Source organism: Paroedura picta, chromosome 16 (assembly GCF_049243985.1).
Source record: "Paroedura picta isolate Pp20150507F chromosome 16, Ppicta_v3.0, whole genome shotgun sequence".
NCBI lineage: Eukaryota > Metazoa > Chordata > Lepidosauria > Squamata > Gekkonidae > Paroedura > Paroedura picta.
Window position 1 is genome coordinate 27,011,794 of NC_135384.1, and position 20,110 is coordinate 27,031,903.

A 20,110-nucleotide genomic window follows, 5' to 3' on the forward strand; every position below is an offset into this window, starting at 1 on the left:
AGCAGGGCAGCTGGGACTGGCACTACGCCTATGAAGCCATCAGCATGGTCAACTGGCCTTCTCCTTGTGAGCAGGAAGTGTCAGAGCGTGGCAGCCAGGCATGACAGCTACCAGGGCTAGCACTATTCCCGCGGTGCCACTGAGGGTGCCTGGGTGCCCTCCCCCTGCTCTGGAGTAACGAGACTTATCCACAGATTTCCCCAAAGGGTTGTCAGCTCCGATCCTTCTTACTGGATTTTGAGGGACTGAACCTGGATCATTTCTGCCATCAAGGAAGGGCTCTGCCTCACAAAACCTAACACCATGACAACTATATTACTGCTTTAGTTGTTAGAGGAGTCTTTATAGCTTGTATGTCAACTGCTGTCTGTTAAAGTGATCTGGAGTCAGAAAATGAAACCATCTCCACAGCAGCAAACTGCCATGCTCAGAATTTTACTCGAGCTGTCAATTAAGGCTCAAAGTGTGACAAAAGCATTCATGTTTTTCATTTTATTGTAAAAAAAATGATTTGTTCCAATTTTGTTTAAACATACAAGCAGAATTTCTTTTAATACTCCCTGTTAACACTGTTAAACCTAAAGGAACTGAAGCAAAAAATTAAAAAAGGCAAACATTAACAGCCACAAATTTGGTATTTACAAACGTTTTTCTTTATAAGATATTTACAAGACAACTGATTTTACATATTTAAAATGGTATCAAAAAGGAGGCATTTGCAGACAACCACATGTCAAGGGCAGAAAAACGGAGGGGGGGGAGTACAGACACTGCTTTTAAAACTACAGTAAACTTGGTTAAAGAAAGGAACATTTTGTTTTAAACAAAAACCAGATCTAATGTGCAAGGGCATTTCATTAATATGAATTGCACAGTGCCGTACCCTCTGTAGCAGGGCTGGCCAAACTGTGGCTCTCCAGATGTCCATGCTGGCAGGGGCTCATGGGAATTGTAGTCCATGGACATCTGGAGAGCCAAAGTTTGACCACTCCTGCTCTATAGGAAGAAATGACTATTCCTTCCCCCACCCCGCTCCCAGCTAACATCCACTGCAAACTCTTTGTACAACCCCCCTAACTATTTTTGCACACCTTTTTCTGTTGCATGGGTTAGTATTTCATGGGATTCTTCATGACAGCCAGCACACTAACTGGCAAAGAGAGAACATTTGCTTTGATTTTTTTCAGGAACACAGGACTCTGGCACGTCCAAAAGTCTTAGTTGGGGCTATGTGATAAACTTTTTCCTTCCCCCAAAACAAGATCCAGAACCAAGATGTGATCTCGAAAGCTCTTTTGCTTATTTTAGAGGAGGACAAAGAAGGGAGGATCAAGCTCTGAAATCAACAATGCCTTTAAGAAACCTCCACCTAACGTTTATTTTATACATCCAGACTTTTAACAGGAGGGCAGGGGGGAGAAGGATGCATGCTGGCATGCTAAAAACCAAGAGACCCAAAGACAGCTTTAATTAAAACCAAATCAAATTAGGCAGCAAGCGTTGTGCACAACCTCAACAACACAGGCTACTTGGCAAAGAGAGTTTAAGTCAATACTCGTGACTCTTCTACGGTAGTCACCTTGCATGTGTTACCTCCTGTCACAAAAGTATCCGTTTGAATTTCTAGAGAAGAGAATGCAGAAAGGGAGCAGCAGCTACTGGAAGAGATGTAGAATCTGAGACAGAAGAACAACATTGCTGGACGACTGCACCTCCTTGCAGCTTTCAACAACTGCACTACACTCTTAATCCAGACAAGTGAGGTCTGATGCTTTTGCACTGAATGAATGAAGATTCTAAAGAACTGGAAAAGGAGGAGGTTACATTTCGCTGCTCCTCTGTAAAAACCACACAGAGCTTCCACCATTGTACAGATCAGACAGATGAGTGTGTGAGAGTCCCAATCCACTAGCTACAAAAGGTTACCAGAATCTTACTTTTAAAAAAAATGCCAGCCAAGCTCCAAAGAACACAAATCAAGGTTTCAGGTGTTACGCTCTAGCTTAATTCATTATTATACACAAGAATGGGGGAGAGGGGAACCTGCTTCTTGCCAGTGGGAGCCGCTTGCTGTAGCTACGAGTCTGGGTATTGAATCACCAGAAATAAGACTTCAACCTTCATAAAGGCATACAAAAATTGCCAAGTGTCAGGTCATGGTGGACTTCAGGTAGGGGAGGAAACATCCAAAGGTAACACAACCCTTTGCAGGATGCATTCTGAGAACGAACCGGGTCGGCTCATTGCTTTCCTTCCCTCTGGCACCTCTTCTGGGGAAGGAAGAATATGGTGATTGCTAAGCAACTCATTGGTTCCATCCCACACCCAGGCAAGTGGCACGGTCTTTGATGCAGGAGGGGAGGCCAGTTTTGGTGATGCTGCTTGGTGCTCTCTTGCAATGCAGTATACCCACCCAAGGCGCCTAGGCGCCAAGTGCTACACAATCTGACAGCCCTGCCACTCAACATTGCCCTTAGGAAACCAGCGTGATGTGTAGAGGAGGTCTGCAAATAAAGCATCATAAACCCATGCTCGACCTTCCCTGGCAGAGGGAAAGAAAATTAAAGCATTAAAAAACATCTTTGCGCAAAGAGGGCACTGGATTAATGCCAACCAGTTCCAAAACCAAAAAGCATGTGGCGTGATTGTCAAGGCATTCCAACCTTCATTCTCAGTGTTGGGACATACAATTTTAAACACCCCCTCCTCCCTCCATAAGAAGCAAAAGGGCAAGCATCGGGTTAATTATACTGACTAAAAAAAAAAGCGCAGGGGGGGGACCTCGTCACAGCAATGTGGGAATAGCCAAATGAGATAAGGAAAATATAGATCCATACTTGGGATGTTTATTTTTTAGAGAAACAAATGTTCGCTTGATTGCTCACCCACCCACCCCCTTTCAATTCCCAAGGGCTTCAGTAAGCAGGTTAAATCCTTTTAAGGAACCATTTTAGGGTTTGTGTGTGTGTGTGTGTGTGTGTGCTTGAAGAGAGGTGGATTTCATAAGTTACAAATGGGAGCCGTTTATCTTCTGTGGCACTAAGCAGAATGTGTTCAGCGACACCTGCCCAAAGGATCTCAACCACCACGTGGCCAACGCTGCCTGCCGGGTTGCCTGACCCCACAACAAACCTCCAGTACTTTCTATCAAACAAAAAGGGGGGGGATGGGACGGAACACAGCTGAACGGTATTAATGGGAAGGGGGGGGGAAGGAGAAGAGGAAAGAGAAAAACCATACAGAAGCAAAAAAAATGTCTATAGTGAACAAGAATGTACATCAAGGGGAGAAAGACTGACGTGACAGAACATAGACAGTTCTCTGCCATTTGCTGCAAGTCGCCCAGGGCAGCCACGGGGGCAGAGAGACCTCCAAGCGGGCAACTCCTATTTTCTACATGTCCGGTGAGGCGTCTGTTTCTTCTGCATCTCCAGCCGACAACGACTTCGCTCATCCAGCCAGGGCAGTTCAAAGTTCCTGCCGGGCAAAAGGAAAAAGGGGACGGTGAGGACAGAGCTGACACCAAAGGGCAGAAGGAGCAGCTCCCGTTTCTAGTCCTCAACAAAAGGTTCAACGACAAGACTGTGTGGCTGGGGCACAGGGCAACAACGCAATCTAAGGTACCTGAATTGTCGGCAGCCTTAAGGTTTCTAATTTAAACATGGTTTCGGAGATTTAGCGGAGATGGATTATGGCTGAAGCATCAGCAAGGCTGCATGAGGTCTCCGAGACCTAACAGCTGGGGCATCCCAGCATCAAAATTGAAAGGGAGAGACACGTCAAAAGAAAAACCAATCCACGAGTTCCCCTTATGGGGGAGGCAGCTGCAAGATTCCTGCCTTTGATAGGTTCAACACAGCTTCCCCCCCCCCCCTTCCCTTAATCTTGGATATATAAGCATATTGCTTTCTTGTCTTGGTAGAACGCCATCCTTCCCCCTCTGCCCAATCAACACAAGCCTGCTTTCCCCTTGGCCTCAGATAGTCTCAGATTCCTTCACATTCGGGCACCAAACTTTGCCTCCCCTTTGCCGCCATAGCAAGGCTGAGTTTGTGGGTGCCTCGTCCACCGCAGAAGGACTGGAGGGCTGGCTGCTGTTGCTTCGTATTGCCGTCTCCACCGAAGCCTGAAGCAACTGACTCACTTAATCAATAACCACTGACTGCAATAGTGGTTTCTTTGGAAGGTTATCAGGCGTACAGGCAGGAACATCAACCCTCTTAAAAGGAGAAGGACGAATGCGGCCCAAGCCCCTTGCTTCTGTAAAGCAAAACTCCCTTTCATGCAGGCATTTCATGTACAAGGATACTTACTGTGGGGTGACTTTTGGTAGTGGTCGACCAAATGCTACAACAGGCAAGTAAGGGGTGATTAGCAAGCTTTCAACTAGGAGAGAGAGAGAACACAGGGAAGTTACTACTGGAAATACAATGCTCTCCCTCGTGCTGACCACACCTTTTTATTGAACTAGATCCCCCCAGCTTTGTCAGGGAAGGGGAGAGCCTCTAGCACAGGGGTAGTCAAACTGCGGCCCTCCATGGACTACAATTCCCAGGGGCTCCTGGGAATTGTAGTCCATGGACATCTGGAGGGCCGCAGTTTGACTACCCCTGCTCTAGCGCTACCCTTTAAGCTACTCACCATCATCCGACTCTGGGAAAAATGAGGTAACTTCAGGCTCAGATTCCTGAATTCCTTTTTTTTTATACATTCTCAGCTGCAGTCGCTGCAAAATTCTTTGCTCTCGGATCCGCTGAATGTCCCACCTGTTTGCCGCAGGGAGGGGAAAAGCGCTTTTAAAAACTTGCCTCGAGGACCCTTTCTGTTACATCTATCAACCTCTTGTTTCCAACTAGTCCAACCTTTGACGTTTAACACGCCGGGCGTTGGGTGATTTAACTGTCACCTAGTGTGGCAAACTACTTAGTGACTTATTTAAACCAACAGCCTACCAATTTCAGTGGGCCAATTGCAATGGCATTATGACAGAGCTGCTGTGATTCTAGTTCAGCCTTTCTCAACTTGTTTCCCCACTGAGAAGCCCCTGAAACGTTCCTCGGGCTTCGAGAAACCCCCAAAGTGGCACGATCGTGCAGACTAGGGTTGGGAAGCAGAGCTGTGGACACGCCCACCTGGGGTCCCTCCCCTTCCCACCCCCTCCAGGCCTATCATTGGCCATTTGGGGAGGGGAGAGGGGATCAACATGACCATATGTGGTCAGTCATGCCACCTGATAAGTGTTTAATGAATTTAAAACATCTATAACAAATTAACTAACTCCCACCCATTCAGGTAACCTTTCCAGGGCCATCAAGAAACCTTGGTTGAGAAAGCCTGTTTGAGTTCCCTCGCCTTCCATAATGCAACTGCTACCGAATGCTCTCCTTGTCTCTGCACCCAACCAGACCCCTTTGGGAGTGCTCAAGATGCTAGGTAACCATCAGTAAAGATGGCTAGATTTCATATGCGCAAGGCCTTCAGAACCAGCTGTTGTGGGTGAGAGATGTCCTGACAGTTATGGTGATGGAAGAGGACAGCGGCATCCCCAGGACTGGGAGAATGTGGGAGAGCCCCATTTACAACCGAAAGGGAAACTACTAGCGCTGTGATGTGTTAACACCTTTTGATTGATGGGTCACTCGTAGGCCGTCTCCCCTGAGAGTGTTTACAGTGAAGAAGGACAGAGGGGCAATACGCTAGAAGAATTTTGCTGCTGTGCCTAGGGAGGGCAGCATCATACAAACAAAAACCAAGCAGTTTATCAAGCGCTGAAACAGCACACGGGCATTTTTCCGCCCAAAGGGCAACGCTATAAACTCAAACAGTCCTGGGTGGGTAAAGAAGGCTGAGGGCCTCAGGAGCCAACCCCATCTGCCAGCGTCCATTTGACAAATCGATTCAAAAGTAATAACAAAGGTGCACACACGCCCATGCCCTCTTATAGCCTCTTGCTCATCCCTTTCTGGAAATGCATTTGGAAGCTGTAGGCATCCAGAGAGAAACAGGTCCCTAAGTTTCAGCATGCAGGTCACGGCTTTTCTCACTCCCTCACCTTTTCCTCCTCTTCTCATCCAACTCCAGCTTTGCGTGCCGTTTGGAGAAGACACTGTCCTCTAAGTTCTGCAAAAGGTTTTACAAAAGACAGTAAGCACTCAGTTCACACAGCCTGATCCCCCTTGGGAGGCCTCTGATTCTCAATCAACTTGCCTTGCCTTTCCGAAAGAAGGCTTTTCAGCCTGTCTTGCTCACACTGAAGTACCCTGGTCTTTTTGGCAGGGTGTTCTCTCTCCCGTACCCAGCTTGTTGGGGGGTAAACGGTAATGACTGGGGAAGGCACTGGCAAACCACCCCGTATTGAGTCTGCCATGAAAACGCTAGAGGGCGTCACCCCAAGGGTCAGACATGACTCGGTGCTTGCACAGGGGATACCTTTACCTTTTTACCTCTCTCTCCCATTTGGGAAAGAAATATGGGGGAGCAGAAAGGTTAGGCGAGTATGTTCAGGGTCATCTGGCAGGACTCTCGTGATTCCATGCCCTAACACAAGGGTAGTCAACCTGTGGTCCTCCAGATGTTCATGGACTACAATTCCCACGAGCCCCTGCCAGAATTTGTAGTCCAGGGAATTGTAGTCCATGAACATCTGGAGGACCACAGGTTGACTACCCCTGCCCTAACAGGAAGGGCTTCAGCAGTGAAATGACTGCTTTTCAAGCCACCTCTGATCCCCGCCAGATGCTGGATCAGGGAGCATCAGGGAACATGTGCACACACATGCACACACAAAACCAGATGAAATCAAAGGTATTTAGTGCTAGCTGCTGCACATCTCAGTTACAAGTGACTGCAGCTGCAGGTTCAGTCTTCAAAATGGCAGCTTTTTAAAAAATGGCAACAATCCTTAATAAACTTCAACATATGACAGGCTTGCAGACCCATCAGTAATGTTGCCTCACAGGTAGGCTTCTGATACTGTTTATACTTCTTAATCTTTGGTTCAAGCCCAAATCCCAGACACAGTAAACAGTTATCACGCCTCAATATTGCCAGCGGCCGCCTGATGCCTTGGCAGCTGTGCGTCTTTGTAAAACCCATTCATTTTCTGCCAGTTCGACCTGCGAGGTTTTCTCTTCTTTAAGCATGCAATTCAAAGACGGGCTGACTAATTCACCGGCACTCTGTGGAACATTAAACGGCCCATGGATGTTCAGGCTGTTTGGGAAGCCCACCCAGAGAAAACCAGGAAACCGAAGGCCGGGCTCCGAAAACGCATTTCTTTCAAGGGGGAATTGGATGTTCTCATCTGTGTCGTAGACACAAATGCAAGAACAAAGAGACTGGAACCTGATTGGTACCAATTCAATTTCAAAGACTCCATCCTTCAATCGAAGCCACTGGTGGACACGTGGACAGCGGGCGGCAAACATTACAACACAGCAGTATGGCCGATCAAAACGGTATTCCACACAGCTCCTCTTTTTCTTCCTTAGCACCACACCACCCGCTCTCTCGGGGCTCTATTTGGGTCTAGCCTCTTTCCTTATCGCGGCTTGTTCACCCACATACCTCCAAAAGCTCCGAAGGATTCAGGTCTCTTAAGGGCTCTACCACGTGGTCCCTCCATGATGGAACTGGGAAGGGAGGAAGAGAAGAGTGTCAAAATTGACAACTGGAAAGGATGCTTCTGTGGCTAAATGGAGGGGGTGGGAAGGTCCCTGGGCGGGTGTGTACACAGCTATGTTTACCGACCATATTCTGCACCGACGCGCCACTTCTGGGGTTTCCCAAAGCCTGAGGAATGTTTCAGGGATTGCTCAACAGTAAAAAGGTTGAGGCAGGCTGGTCTAAGGAAATGAAGAGGCAAAAGACAGGCCTGGATTGGCAAGCCACAGAAAGCAGAGAAAGCTAGGAAACACCCAAGCTCTCAGGGGAGTGGGAAGTTCAAAGAAAGCCGGGGGGGGGGGGCAGGAGCTGAAAATACAGGGAAAACTCAGGGGGGGGGGGGAAACAACACCAGGATCACACACTGATCTCAAACCGTCTGCCAAAACTTTGGCTATAAGCCTCGAGTATGCAGTAATTTTTTTTTGTAACGTTATCTCTCCACCCAGAGGGCAACCTTCCTGACCCCTTGCATGGGCGGGTCATAGATTTAAGGTAAGGAAAGAGATTCCCTGTTTCCCCGCTCCCCTGTTTCGGCACATCTGCCAGCTATAGGAAGAGGTTTCAGAAACCCGCTGCGCAAAAGAAAAGAACGTCTTTCTCAACCTCCGTAAGGAAATTGCTTCACAACTTTCCCCCAGAAGCATGCCTTGTGTGCTGTCTCATTAGGAGGAAAAAGAGAAAGTTGCAACTCATCTGAGGCACACAATGATGGAACACGGAGTTAATCACAGGGGTTTGGCTTCACGCAAGATGCCGGAAGACCTGCCCATTGCCCGTTACTGGGGGAGGGCGGCTGTCAAACTTTAGAACTGAATTTGGGTAGCTTCAGGAACAATCCCAATCCAACAGCCCAGACCGGAATAGCAGAGGGTGGGGGATCCCCATCTCAAGTAGAAAAGAGAAAGAAAGTCTGCTTGGTGGGTAAAATCCTGCTCCAGCAAGAGGCCCCAAAGTGCAGGATGATTAGTTTGGTTGAAACATTAGGTGCGGTACCAGGTAAGGAAAGACGTGTTCAGACTCATTTCTGGGGCTCCAGCCTAAAAGGTTTAGAAAAAAAAAGAACTTGGGGGATTGTGCGCAGGTGGGCAGAAGGGACTGATTCAGTGTTTGGCTCTTGTGGCCAATTATAGCATGCCCAGGGAAATGCCAATTGCCAATTTGGGACTGGGAAGAGGATTTCTTCCAAGCCAGACTGGCCAGGGATTCTGTTTTTTTTTGGGGGGGGGGAGGATGGCATCATCTGGCCATGGAATTGAGGTCACTGTGGGTAGGCAGGTAGTTGTGAATTTCCTGCATTCTGCAGAGGGTTGGACTAGATGAACCTGGTGTCCCCTTCCAACTCTATGATTCTATGAATGGGTTATCATTTTGCACAGAGGAACCACAATTACAATTAGGTGGGCAAAAGAGAAAAAATGGTACCACAGTCAAAAAGTGCATGAAAGATCACCATAGGCCCCCTTCCCCAATTCCTCCACAGCACATGTATCCCTAAGCAATAACTTTAGCAAGCCTTCTTGCTTTCCCCGCTTTAGGAGACAAATAAGCCAACAACCCCAACAAGTACAGAAAAAGGAATAGTCAGTTAACAGTTAACAAAGACTGCTAGAAAAACAGCCCTGGAATTACCTCACTGACCGAAGAACCTGAGAGCCAGAGGTTCCTGTGATCACCTTCCAAGGGGTACAGGACTGCAGGAATTGGGGGTGAAAGTCACTCTCATGAAATGGGATTTCACTCCGGTTCAAGTGTCAGATTAGGAAAAGGGGGGTGACCTTGGCCAAGTCACACAAATAGCCTGCCAGAGGGGTCTTCTAGGAAATATTGCAACAGCCTTACCACATTTATCTGGAGTCTCTCCGAGGCTCATTCCACACAGTTTGAATAACGCAATTTTAATGTGCTGTTGCAGTTGGATTTTCCTGTGTGGAACAGGGAAAATCTGCTACTAAAGTGCACTGAAAGTGCATTATCTAACATGTGCAGAATGTGCTCAGGTCTCTTAACATGGCATTGGCTACTTTTCTTTTGATCCTTCTTGTCCCCAAAATTTGTGCCCTATCATCTTGTCAACAATCTGTTCCTCTATATGCTAAGACACACTTCAAAAAAGATTGGAGGGGGGGGAAGGAAATTGCACAAAATACTTATCATGTGATTCGAGCATACCATTAGCACAGAACCTGGGCGGGTCATCCTCAATCTCTCTCAGTTTGTTTGTTTTAGCAGGAGAAAAGAGCTACAGTCCTGTAATACCTTAAACATTAATACAATCTGTGGCAGGGTGTGAACTTTTGGTGAGTATCTGAAGAAGTGAGCAGTGGCGCACAGAATCTCACACCCGCCCACAAATTTTTGATAGTCTTTAAGGTCCTACAGGACTCTTGCTTTTTTTTTACTGCTATAGACACACACAGTTATCCATCGTAGTATTTTTAAAATTAAGCTTCTATTAAATAAGCAAGATAAGTATACATAACTGGGACATTTCTTGTCTGTTCGGGCTTTTATCTTTTCTAGCCAAGTGGTCTTCAAACCTTTCAGGGTTATGACCTGCCTTGCACCCCAACCTGTAACACGGGCTCACTTTTCATTGTGAATCCTATGTCCTGCAGAGCGGTTGTGATGTTGTGCCCACAAATTCAGATTTCCAGGATGGTTTGTTGTGAGGATAAACTAGTGGCGAAGGAGGATTTGGGGAGCAGCTTAGAAGAAAAAGAGTTAGTTTTTATATGCCGCTTTTCTCTACTGGAAGGAGTCTCAAAGCAGCTTACGTTTGCCTTCCCTTTCCTCTTCCCACAACAAACACCCTGTGAGGGAGGTGAGGCTGAAAGAGCCCTGATATTACTGCTCGGTAAGAACACCTTTATCAATTCAGTGGCAAGCCGAAGGTCACCCGGCTGGCTGCATGTGGAGGAGCGGAGAACCAAACCCGACTCGCATGATTGCAGGCTCCTGAATAGTTTGTAATACAGCACAAATGATTCACGAGCCAGCTGTTGCCAAGGACAAAGTCAGGGAACGAGACCTAAAATAATTACTTGGAGGTGCTCTGACAGCACCAGATCTCTCTCTCTCCCCCTTCGGCTGGTCCAAATCTCCCGGCGCACAATTGTCTTGAGCAGCCTTTTTCAACCTTTGGACTGTGGAGGAGCCCCTGAAATAGTTTTTCAGACTTCCAGGAGCCCCGGAAGTGATGTCAGCGGGCCTTGCCCCTGCCACGCCCCAGAAGTGGCACCCCTACCCGCACCCTTGGCCCTCCTTTTACTCCCTCCCCCCGGCCTTTACTGCTACCACGGCGGCTCATGAAGATGGAAAGAAGAGTAGGAGCTATGAAGACAGCCCAGAGGCACACACCCCTACTCCCGCAGACCCATGTTTGGGAATTGCTGGCCTTGAGCATGACCCTTTCCTTAGTGCTTATCAACCTCCCGGGAGGCTGGTGCCGCAGCCTCAGTTCTACTCAGCCCCCTCCTCACGAGGGAGACAATGGCCCGGGAAAAACCAGATGGTTGCAGCAGGCGCCGTAAACTCAGCGTGCCAGCAGGAGATCTCTGAACAGGACGGCTGATTTTCTTCACGCGCTTCCCATACCTGGTCTTGACCATTTGTGGGATTTCCAATGCTTTCTGACTCCAGCCGAAGGTCCAGGACCGACACCAGCGTCACTCCGAAATGGAATGCCAACCAACCCCCCGCCCCCCCCCCGGTTGTCTTCAAGAGTTGGAAAGACTCTTAAAGCAAGATACACACACTCCTGCACACCCGAGTGGGCTCCAAGCCCTCTCTAACCCTCATCTGGCCAACCAGCCCAAAGGCCAAGCGGGCAAGTGTCTTACTTGCTACCGTCTCCTCCTTCTTTGGGGAAGGCTCTCGCAACGGCGAAGGAGGCGGCTGGTGCCATCGGCACAAGTACATTTCAGTGGTGGAAAGGTACGGCAAGTCTTCCGTTTCGCTGTACGAGCTCCTGTCCTTTGAATGGCCTTTCAGGGGGCCCAAGGATTTCAACAGAGCGTCTCCCAAAGAGCGGGCTTTCTCGGGAGTCTCCTGACTCCGTAGTTCCCGCCGGGTAACCGATTCAGTCAAAGAACTGCCGGGCTCCTCTTTCAGCGGAGAAGACTTTGGTGATTTGCACTTGACTTTTGAAAATTCGGCCACCAGCTTTTTCATCGGCGTTTTCCGCTCCGCGTTCCCGAACGCAGACTTCCTGCCGGGGGAAAAAATAAAGGCAATGGACGCGAGATTATAGCGGCATACGGAGAGAAGGCCGAAGCGAGAATCACCGGCTCCTATTAGCAACCGGCTTAGAAATTAAAAGCAGAATGAAAATCCCCCAGGTTAAACGCGTTTTGTGATATTTAGCAGGCTGGTTGTGAGGAAAGCTTCCACTTATGACTATTGCAGACCCAAGTTCAGAGCACAAATCATTGCGATTGGAGAAATACATCTGTAAAGTCCTATCTCCCAGGGTTAAAGATATGAAAGCATTATAGCATTCGGTCTGTTACAGTGGCTTTTGGTTCAAACTCCCTAGCAACGGTGAAGAGTTTACATTGCTTTAAAAGGGATCAAACAGACTCATGCAGGGTAGATCTGTCAATGGAATGGAACCTCCATGTTCAGAAGCTGGAAGCTGCTGAATAGCAATGCGCCAAGAGGAGGGAATTTGGGCCTACACAGTTGAAATAGGATGCTGGATTATACGGCCCCTTGGTCTGACTCAGAATGGCCACTGTTTCTTAAGCCTGCTTTCTATCAAACTATAATTGGGCAGGTTTTAGAAGATACCGCCTCACATTGATTCAGAGCAAGGACTTGGATGCCAGGGATTTGTATGGCTCATGATTGTGAGAAAGGGAAATTCCCAATTCAGTCAGCCCTGCCCCTGCAGGCCTGTTGCCAAGAATATTGAGAATGTGGAGAACTAGAATCACAGAATCATAGTGTTGGAAGGGACCTCCTGGGTCATCTAGTCCAACCCCCTGCACCATGCAGGACACTCACATCCCAATCGCTCATCCACTGTCACCTGCCACCCCCTTGAGCCTTCACAGAATCAGCCTCTCTGTCTGAAATGCTAGTTGTTACAGGTATATGTGGCCAGGCACTGTCTCCCCTGGCTTGTCTAGTGGACAAGTGGACTTCCTTCCAGTCTGGATATCTCAGATTCCCATGCAAAGAAGCCAAGACTGGAACCAAGGACCTTCAGTGGAAAAAGTTGGCCTGAGGCCAGGCAAAGGGAAAAACACTGCAAGTTTATATGCAGCTCGTTGTGGGGGCACGCAGAAGACAACTTTAAAGGAGAAGTTTCTCTGTCCGTTTGAGAGTCAAGGCAATTGAGGACATGTTTATACATCACATTTTTCAAGGGTTTCAACCATGGTGAACTGCTGTGGCTTCCTCTTAAAAAAAGAAGAAAAAAACAGAAATTGCATTTTTCCCCCCAAGCCTCTTTAGCCAAAAGGACCTTAGATCTAGAATTTCTGACATCTAGTGCAACAGGTAGGAAACCGGCTCCTATTGGTGGCTGTGCAGAGGGAAAGCACCTAGCCAGGAAAATCAAGTGGGGCTTTACCGTTTGTGACCTTTTCCATTTCTTCCATATGGGAAGTGCTTCAAAGACAGCGGCTGGGACGTCTCCAGGAGTTCTTGGGGTGGGCATTCCATAGGCAACTTTTCCGGCCCCTCGGGCTCGACCTTGTCCTCGGTTTCGTATCCTTGGAATATTTTGTGTTTTTCACGCTCGCTGTCCTTCTTCACCAACTGCATCCTCCTTTCCATGCGCTCAATGCGCGCAAGGAGCTGGGAAGGCAACAGTGCAACGGAGATGTTAGAAGCGGCCCTCTGTCAACGGAGGCAAAATCCTCCCCTCCCCCAGTTTGTTAAAACTCAGTCTGCTTTGGCATCTAAGGGAAAGGAACCAGAAGATACAGAGCTAAACACAATTCCCAAGTGTGCATGTGACTGATCTTGAAATACTTACCAGGAAATGCTCATCGCTGCCTACAGGATGGAACCACCCATCTTGACAAGGGCCTATCTGGACATACTTATATTCCCCATAATATTGCTACCTAACGTAAGTTGCCTACTCCATCAACTAGACGGAACTAGGGATAGCTGTCTAATATGTGCTCCCACTCCTGAACTGCCAGGATTACTGTAGTAGCAAGTCCTGTAGTGCAGGGGTAGTCAACCTGTGGTCCTCCAGATGTCCATGGACTACAATCCCCATGAGCCCCTGCCAGCAAATGCTAGCAGGGGCTCATGGGAATTGTAGTCCATGGACATCTGGAGGACCACAGGTTGACTACCCCTGCTGTAGTGTTTTGCCAGACTGCATCAGATGACTATAAAAAAACCCTATTTTCCCTATATGAAGGAACTCTATGGGAGATGCTTTCTCTGCCTAAATAAACAGCGATGATTTATCGGAAGCTGGGGAGGGGGCAAACATCTCAGAAGACAAGTCTGAATAACACCGCTCCCCCATATCAATGAATGCAATTTGATTTATGAGGAAGGAGTACAACAGGTACTCCAGAGAGTAAGATGAACAGTATTGGAATATATCCGAATAACCGCACACCAAATCTCTATATCCCACCTGGAGTGGTATGCATGTGAATGGGATATTGCAGGCTCCAGCATGCCATGGGTTCAAAAGGCACACCTGGCCCCAACCAGAGCCAGGGCCTTTCCGGTCCGGGCCCCTACCTGGTAGAATGAGCTCCCAGAGGAGACACAGGCCCTGCCAGAGCTTTACTCAGTTCCACAGGGCCTGTAAAATGGAGCTCCTCCACCAGGCCTTTGATTGAGGCAGGAACACCTAAGAACCAGAGATTTTTACAGAATTTATTGAATTGTTTTAACTGTGTTGCCTGAGACAGCTAGGCCAAGAGAGGAGGTCCTACAAATCCAGCTATAAATAAATACAAAACCGTTAACAAGGCTCCCCTGAATATACTTCTGTCTCCCACAACCACCAGTATGCAGGTGGCAAGCATACCATATATATAGGTGCAAATATAGCGGCACCAACCTTACCTTGAAAATAAGTAATTAAAAAAAATGTTTACTACTTCTTCCCAGCTCACATTCATTAAATAGCACTGGGAATGAGCCCTGTCCCCGTGGCGCTCAAGTGACATCCTTGGAAGCAATCCCAAAGGAGTCTAATCAACACTCCTGGATGCGTCTCAGGCTCTGCATCCTTCAGGGCCGGGATAATTCCTAAAGCAACTGCACAAATGTATGGGGAGGAAATAAAGAGCCAGGGACAAGAACCAGTGGGCTGATCTGGAGACCTGGAGTCAACGCCCTCAATTTGGCAGGACAACAACATCCCCCCCCACACACACACACACCCCTTTCCAATCTATTGTTGAGAGGTATAGAGTTGCCCTAATATGGAAAGTACCGCAGATCCTTCTCTTTGATCTACACTAGCCACCCCTCTTTCAAAGCTCCCTTTCCTGTGCACAAATGTCCACGTTTAATTCCCTCCCCACCCGCAAACCTGGCACACTGCAGCCTGTAAATAGCTCTTTAATAGTGGAAGGAGATTGCATGAGAATGACTGAAGATTGCACAGCACTTTGAACCTAAACGTTCTTTAAAAAAAAAAAAAAGGACAAAAAGAAAAACCAAAACAAGGAGGAGGAATAGCCGGGTGGCACTCAGGCTAAAACATTAACCCTTTGTAGTGCTTTGCGTGCATGTCTTCCACAACCCGTCTACTTTCACGGGAGTCTCGCCAAACTGTTTTTGAAAACTCCCCCAAAAGACTCCAAAAACAAGGCTGCAAAGCCTCCATTTTAGATGCCAGCGCTGCACAGAGCACAGAAGAAACTGAGAGGATCACTCAATGGTGAAGTCTGGGCTTTAGTACAAGTGAAACCAAAATACTGCTGAAGCTCAAATGATTTTGGCACCTGAGGAGTGGGGGGGGGGGGGGGAGAGAAGCACATGGAGGGGAAGAACTTGGTAAATCTGCAGTCAACAGATGCAGGGATAACTGATCCAACCGCTCTGGTATCAGCCTGACTCACAAGCTTTGCTGGTTGTCTTCTAGCTCCTTAAAGTGCAAAACCCTCACGGAGGGGGGGGGGGCCTCCAAGAGCTCAGCCTGCCATCCTCACATCCTTTGACTCAGGGGTAGTCAACCTGTGGTCCTCCAGATGTCCATGGACTACAATTCCCATGAGCCCCTGCCAGCGTTTGCTGGCAAGGGCTCATGGGAATTGTAGTCCATGGACATCTGGAGGACCACAGGTTGACTACCCCTGCTTTGACTCCAAGCCGGCAGCTGTGGCACCTCCATGTTGGTGAAATTTGCACCAGGTGTGACCAGGAAACAGATTTTTTTTTTTTGGTATCACATGGCATCTTTTTGTTACAGCCTGTAAAATATTAAACGGTCTGCAACCAGGAGCTAATCCCAGCACCCTCCATCACCCCATAAATGCAAACACCCTTCGCATACTGATGCTATCGATCATGCTGAATATTGGGGGGGCGGGGGCCAGAGAGAGAGAGAGAAAGTAGCCCTTTCCTTGACAATAATGGTTGCAGCAGCTGCAGAACTGGGAAGAGGGGGCTATTTTTAGGCTGCAGACATGCCACGCATAGAGGCTGGGATGACAAGGCCTTTGTGAATTTGGGAGGCGGGGAGGGGGGGCCACAGTGCACCAGAGACAGCAATTTCTGGGGCTACGGCTTAGAGACAGACAATATGCATCCGAAGGCATAATGCTGAGAGGAGCCATCTTAAAATCCACAAACAACAAACCAACCTTCCTTGGCAGCGGCTCCAGTGGGTCTCCCCCAAGCTTCTCCCTGTGCCCCATTCGGATCCCGGGTTGACAGACTAGGGGAAATACGGGGGACTTTCTGCCCCCCTGCTCATAAGAAACATCCCTTTATAGATGCAGTCTCCGCAAAGGGAGAAACCCTGCTCTCAGGTTGCAGGCGATGGGGGCTTCCAACGGCAGAGCCTCTGCTCTGCCAAAATGCCAGGCATCCAGGCTGGGGGGTGCACGGTGCCAGGGTGGAGAAGAGCACTCTGTAGGAGGAATACGGCACACAATGCCGACCCCCCCCCCCCAAACACACATAAAAAGGTGACTGGTGCTTTCCTGGAAGGGGAGAATCTTTGGAGGAAGGGCGAGCTCCTAACCCACAATACTCCTCTAAAAATACATGCTTATGATCCGCCCTGGCCCTAGCGGCCCACATGGCCCACACAACAAGCTTCTAAAGGTGAATCTCTTTTCTCCTCCCTCTCCAACATGGCAGTTGCAGCCCTCAGCCAGGGCCCCTTTAAATTAACCCCACTTGTGCCGCATGGCTCTCAGCTGCAGATACCTGCCTCTTTAAGTTAACCTTGCTTTGGCCACTGTACTTCCCCAGCCTTTCCTCCCCCCCCTCCAAGTTAACTCTTTGGTGACCACAACCCCTCCCAGCTCGGCTCCCCACCCATTGTTTGCCTGGGAAGCTCCAGGGCCTTTGACTCCACCCCAGCCACCCACCCAGCAGGGCTCCTCGCCTGAGCCCCTGGGTCATTAACCCCTTCCTAGCCGCTTGTCAACGGGGAGAGGCACCAAGGCCTTTCTTTTTTAACGCTCAAGGTGCTGCAGAGGACTTTGCATCCTGCCGCAGCAGCAGCAGTCCTTGAACGTTGACTCTTTGGCCATCTTGGTGGTTAAACCTCCTTAGCGTTTTCTCCCACTCTGGGATTTTATTAACCACTCACTTGCTGGACACTTTCCCCTTCCAGGTCACCCTTCCTTTTCAGGTCAGGCCGAGGCCCTCCTTAAATCACCCCCTGGATTAACCTCTTTTAAAATCCTGTGTGTCGCCCCCCCACCACCACCACATATTAACCCTCGTCGTGCCAGCACTCAAGGCCACCTTGACCCTTAAGATCTCAAGATCCCAGCAGGATAGGGGAGGGTGATGCTTTCCCACCATACTGCGACTTACTCCCTCTGAGATCCCACTCATTCGATGGGATGGGTGGGGGGAGGCAGCTGTGCTGCAAGTCCCCTCCCAGGCCTGCCTCTGCTTCCCTGCTGACCTCTGCCTGGCCCCCACGTGCCTCCTGCCCGCCCGGGCCCATCTTGAAGCCCGGGCAGCCCTTTAACTAGCCCTGGCCCCGCTCCTGCCCCCCCCCCGGCCGACCCACCTCCAACAACCCCCAGCTCCCACTGCGCGGATTTGCATCGCGCCCGCCCACTCGCGGCCCTTCGCGCGCGCGCCCGCCAACACGCACCCGGGGGCGTGCGCGCGGGTTCCCTCCCGGGCGTTAACCCTTCCGTGGCGGCCCCGCCGCGTTAACCCTTGGCGCGCCGACCCCACGTGTCCCCCGGCCGACTCACCGTGTCGCGCTCGGCCTTGAGCTCCTCGATCTCCTTCTCCTTGGCCTGCAGCTGCTGCTGCTGCTGCTCGATGAGGTCCAGTTGGAGCAGCAGGATCTGCTTGAGGCAGGCCGCCTGGCTGGAGGCGCCCCCGCCGGCCCCCATGGGGCTCTTCCGAAGGCTGCTCCCGCCGCCGCCGCCGCCGCCGCCTCCCGTGCTGCTGCTCCCGCCGCCGCTGCCGCTGCTTTTCCACCTGCCGCCGGGCTCGGAGGAGGCCGGAGATCCGCCGGCGGCTGTCCCCGGGGGAGGCTGGCCGGGCTCGGCCGTGGCTGAGGCCGGCGAGGGCAGCGGCGAAGGCGGAGAGAGCGCGGCTGGGGTGCGGGCGGGCCCGGCAGGAGGGGGGCCGCCGCCGCCGCCGCGTTTGCCGTCCTTGGCGGGGGCCGCCGAAGCCGCCGCCGTGTGTCCGGGCAGCACCGCCTGGTACTTGGAGGGCCGGGCGCTCCCGGCCGCATCGCCCACGCCCGCCTGCCGAGTGCTGCCCGCCGGGCACGCCGAGGGCACCAGGCCGCCCCAGCAGCCGCCGCCGCCCTCCTGCTGCTGCTGCTGCGCGCCCGGGGCCGCCGCGGCGGCGGGCGGGACGATGGCGCGGCCCTTGGGCCCCGCCGCGGCCGCCGGGGCTGGCACGGGCGCCTGGCTCGGCGTCGGGGGCGGGCGGGGAGGCGGCGGCAGTGGCGGCAGCGGCGGCGGCGGCTCCTCCTCTTCCTCCGGGCCCGGCTCCAGCAAGCCCGGCCCCGCCGTCGGGGGCGGCGTCGTGGCGGTGGAGGTGCTGGTGGCCGCCGCCGCCGTGGCTTTGTAGACGGTGGATCGCATGGCGACGCTGCTGCTGCGGCTGCGGCTCCTGTTGCTGCTTGTGCTGCCGCCGCGGAGGCTCAGGCTCGGGCGCTGCTGGCCGTGCGCGGGGTGGCGGCGCCTCCGCCTCCGCCTCGCCCCGCCTGGGCTGGATCCCCCGCCCGGACCCCTCGGGGGGCGCCGCCGCCGCCGCTGCTGCCGCCGCTCTCCTCCGCGCCGCCAAGCCCCATCGCCCCCGCCGGCCGGGCCGAGCCGCTCACCGACCGTCGCCGCCCGGGCTCCGCAGGGCCGCGCCTCGCCCCGGCATCCCGCGCCGCCGCCGCCGCCGCCGAGGAGAAGGGCGCCTGCGGGCCGGCCGCGCTCGGTCCCGGTCCCGTCCCCGCCCGGCCGCGGCTAGCTCATCTCCCCCCCAGCCCTCCGCGACGCCCGCCTCGCCTTTCTCCCGGGCGCGGAAGGACGGAAGGGCACCCAGAAATGGCCGCCTGCCTGGCCCGGGCGCGCAAGGGCTGGCGGAAGCCCCCTCCCTGCCGCGGCGCCCAAGCAAGGCCCCCTCCCCAGCCCCACGAGCAACGGGGGGGTCACCTGCAGAGGGGCGCCAGCCCACCCACCCACCCACCCACCGCCTGCACCGGAAGGAGCGACCCCGGGAGGGCGAGAGCGAGCAAAGCGCCCCCCGCGGTCACTGGGGAGGGAGGGAGGGGGCGCCGGCCGTCCCGTCCCCCCCGCGCAGCACGCCCCCTGCAAAGGGAAGCGGCGTGGGTGGGGGGGGGTCTTTCCCTCCTCCTCTACCGACCAGCTAAGGGGGCGCACTCAAGGCGCTGTCTTCCCCCTCCCGGCCGGGGCTCCCGACGATGGCGGGAGGAGTTGGGACGGGAGCTCTCTCCCTGCAATGAGCGCCTTTCTCCGCGCGGGGGGAGCCAAGCCGCGACCCTCCCGCTCTGCTCCTGGGGGGGGGGGAAAGGGAGACTTTCTTCTCCGGCCGCCAATGCAGGGGCGGGAACGGGGGCTTCCCCTCCCTCTCTCCCTCCCTCCCCCTCGGGGGGGCTCCGCTTCCGCGGGGGGGGGGCTTTCGGTGCGGGGGGGGCAGAGAGACCCTCCGCTGCGGCTCGCCTGAATCGGTTACCTTTAAACGGCCGCCATTGCCTGGGCCGCCTCCCGCCACTGCGCAGGCGCCAACCGTCATCCGCGGGGGGAGGGGGAGGGGGTTGCGCCAAGGCGGGGAAAGGGGGGGGGGGAGG

The 20,110-nt window shown here is 52.1% G+C and overlaps 1 protein-coding gene across 1 annotated transcript; it reads right to left on the reverse strand.

Moving 5' to 3' along the window:
• Positions 1–477: 477 nt before the first annotated feature.
• MSL1 (MSL complex subunit 1) lies at positions 478–19,475 on the reverse strand. The gene is made up of 8 exons (XM_077315782.1): positions 18,045–19,475; positions 13,241–13,467; positions 11,505–11,872; positions 7,567–7,631; positions 6,053–6,120; positions 4,642–4,766; positions 4,314–4,386; positions 478–3,477 (listed from the first exon to the last, which is right to left on the reverse strand). Exons 1-8 carry the CDS (start codon positions 18,891–18,893, stop codon positions 3,387–3,389), a joined length of 1,866 nt encoding a protein of 621 aa, XP_077171897.1. The 5' UTR covers positions 18,894–19,475; the 3' UTR covers positions 478–3,386.
• Positions 19,476–20,110: the final 635 nt, after the last annotated feature.

Bases quoted from the DNA above. Each gene is read 5' to 3' on its own strand.
- MSL1 (XM_077315782.1), bottom strand. From the start codon at position 18,893: ATGCGATCCACCGTCTACAAAGCCACGGCGGCGGCGGCCACCAGCACC. The intron at 6,121-7,566 runs GTATGTGGGTGA...AACCTTTTGCAG, and splicing joins ATCCTTCGGAGCTTTTGGAG to AACTTAGAGGACAGTGTCTT. The intron at 4,767-6,052 runs GTGAGGGAGTGA...TGCGGCAAACAG, and splicing joins GATGAGAAGAGGAGGAAAAG to GTGGGACATTCAGCGGATCC.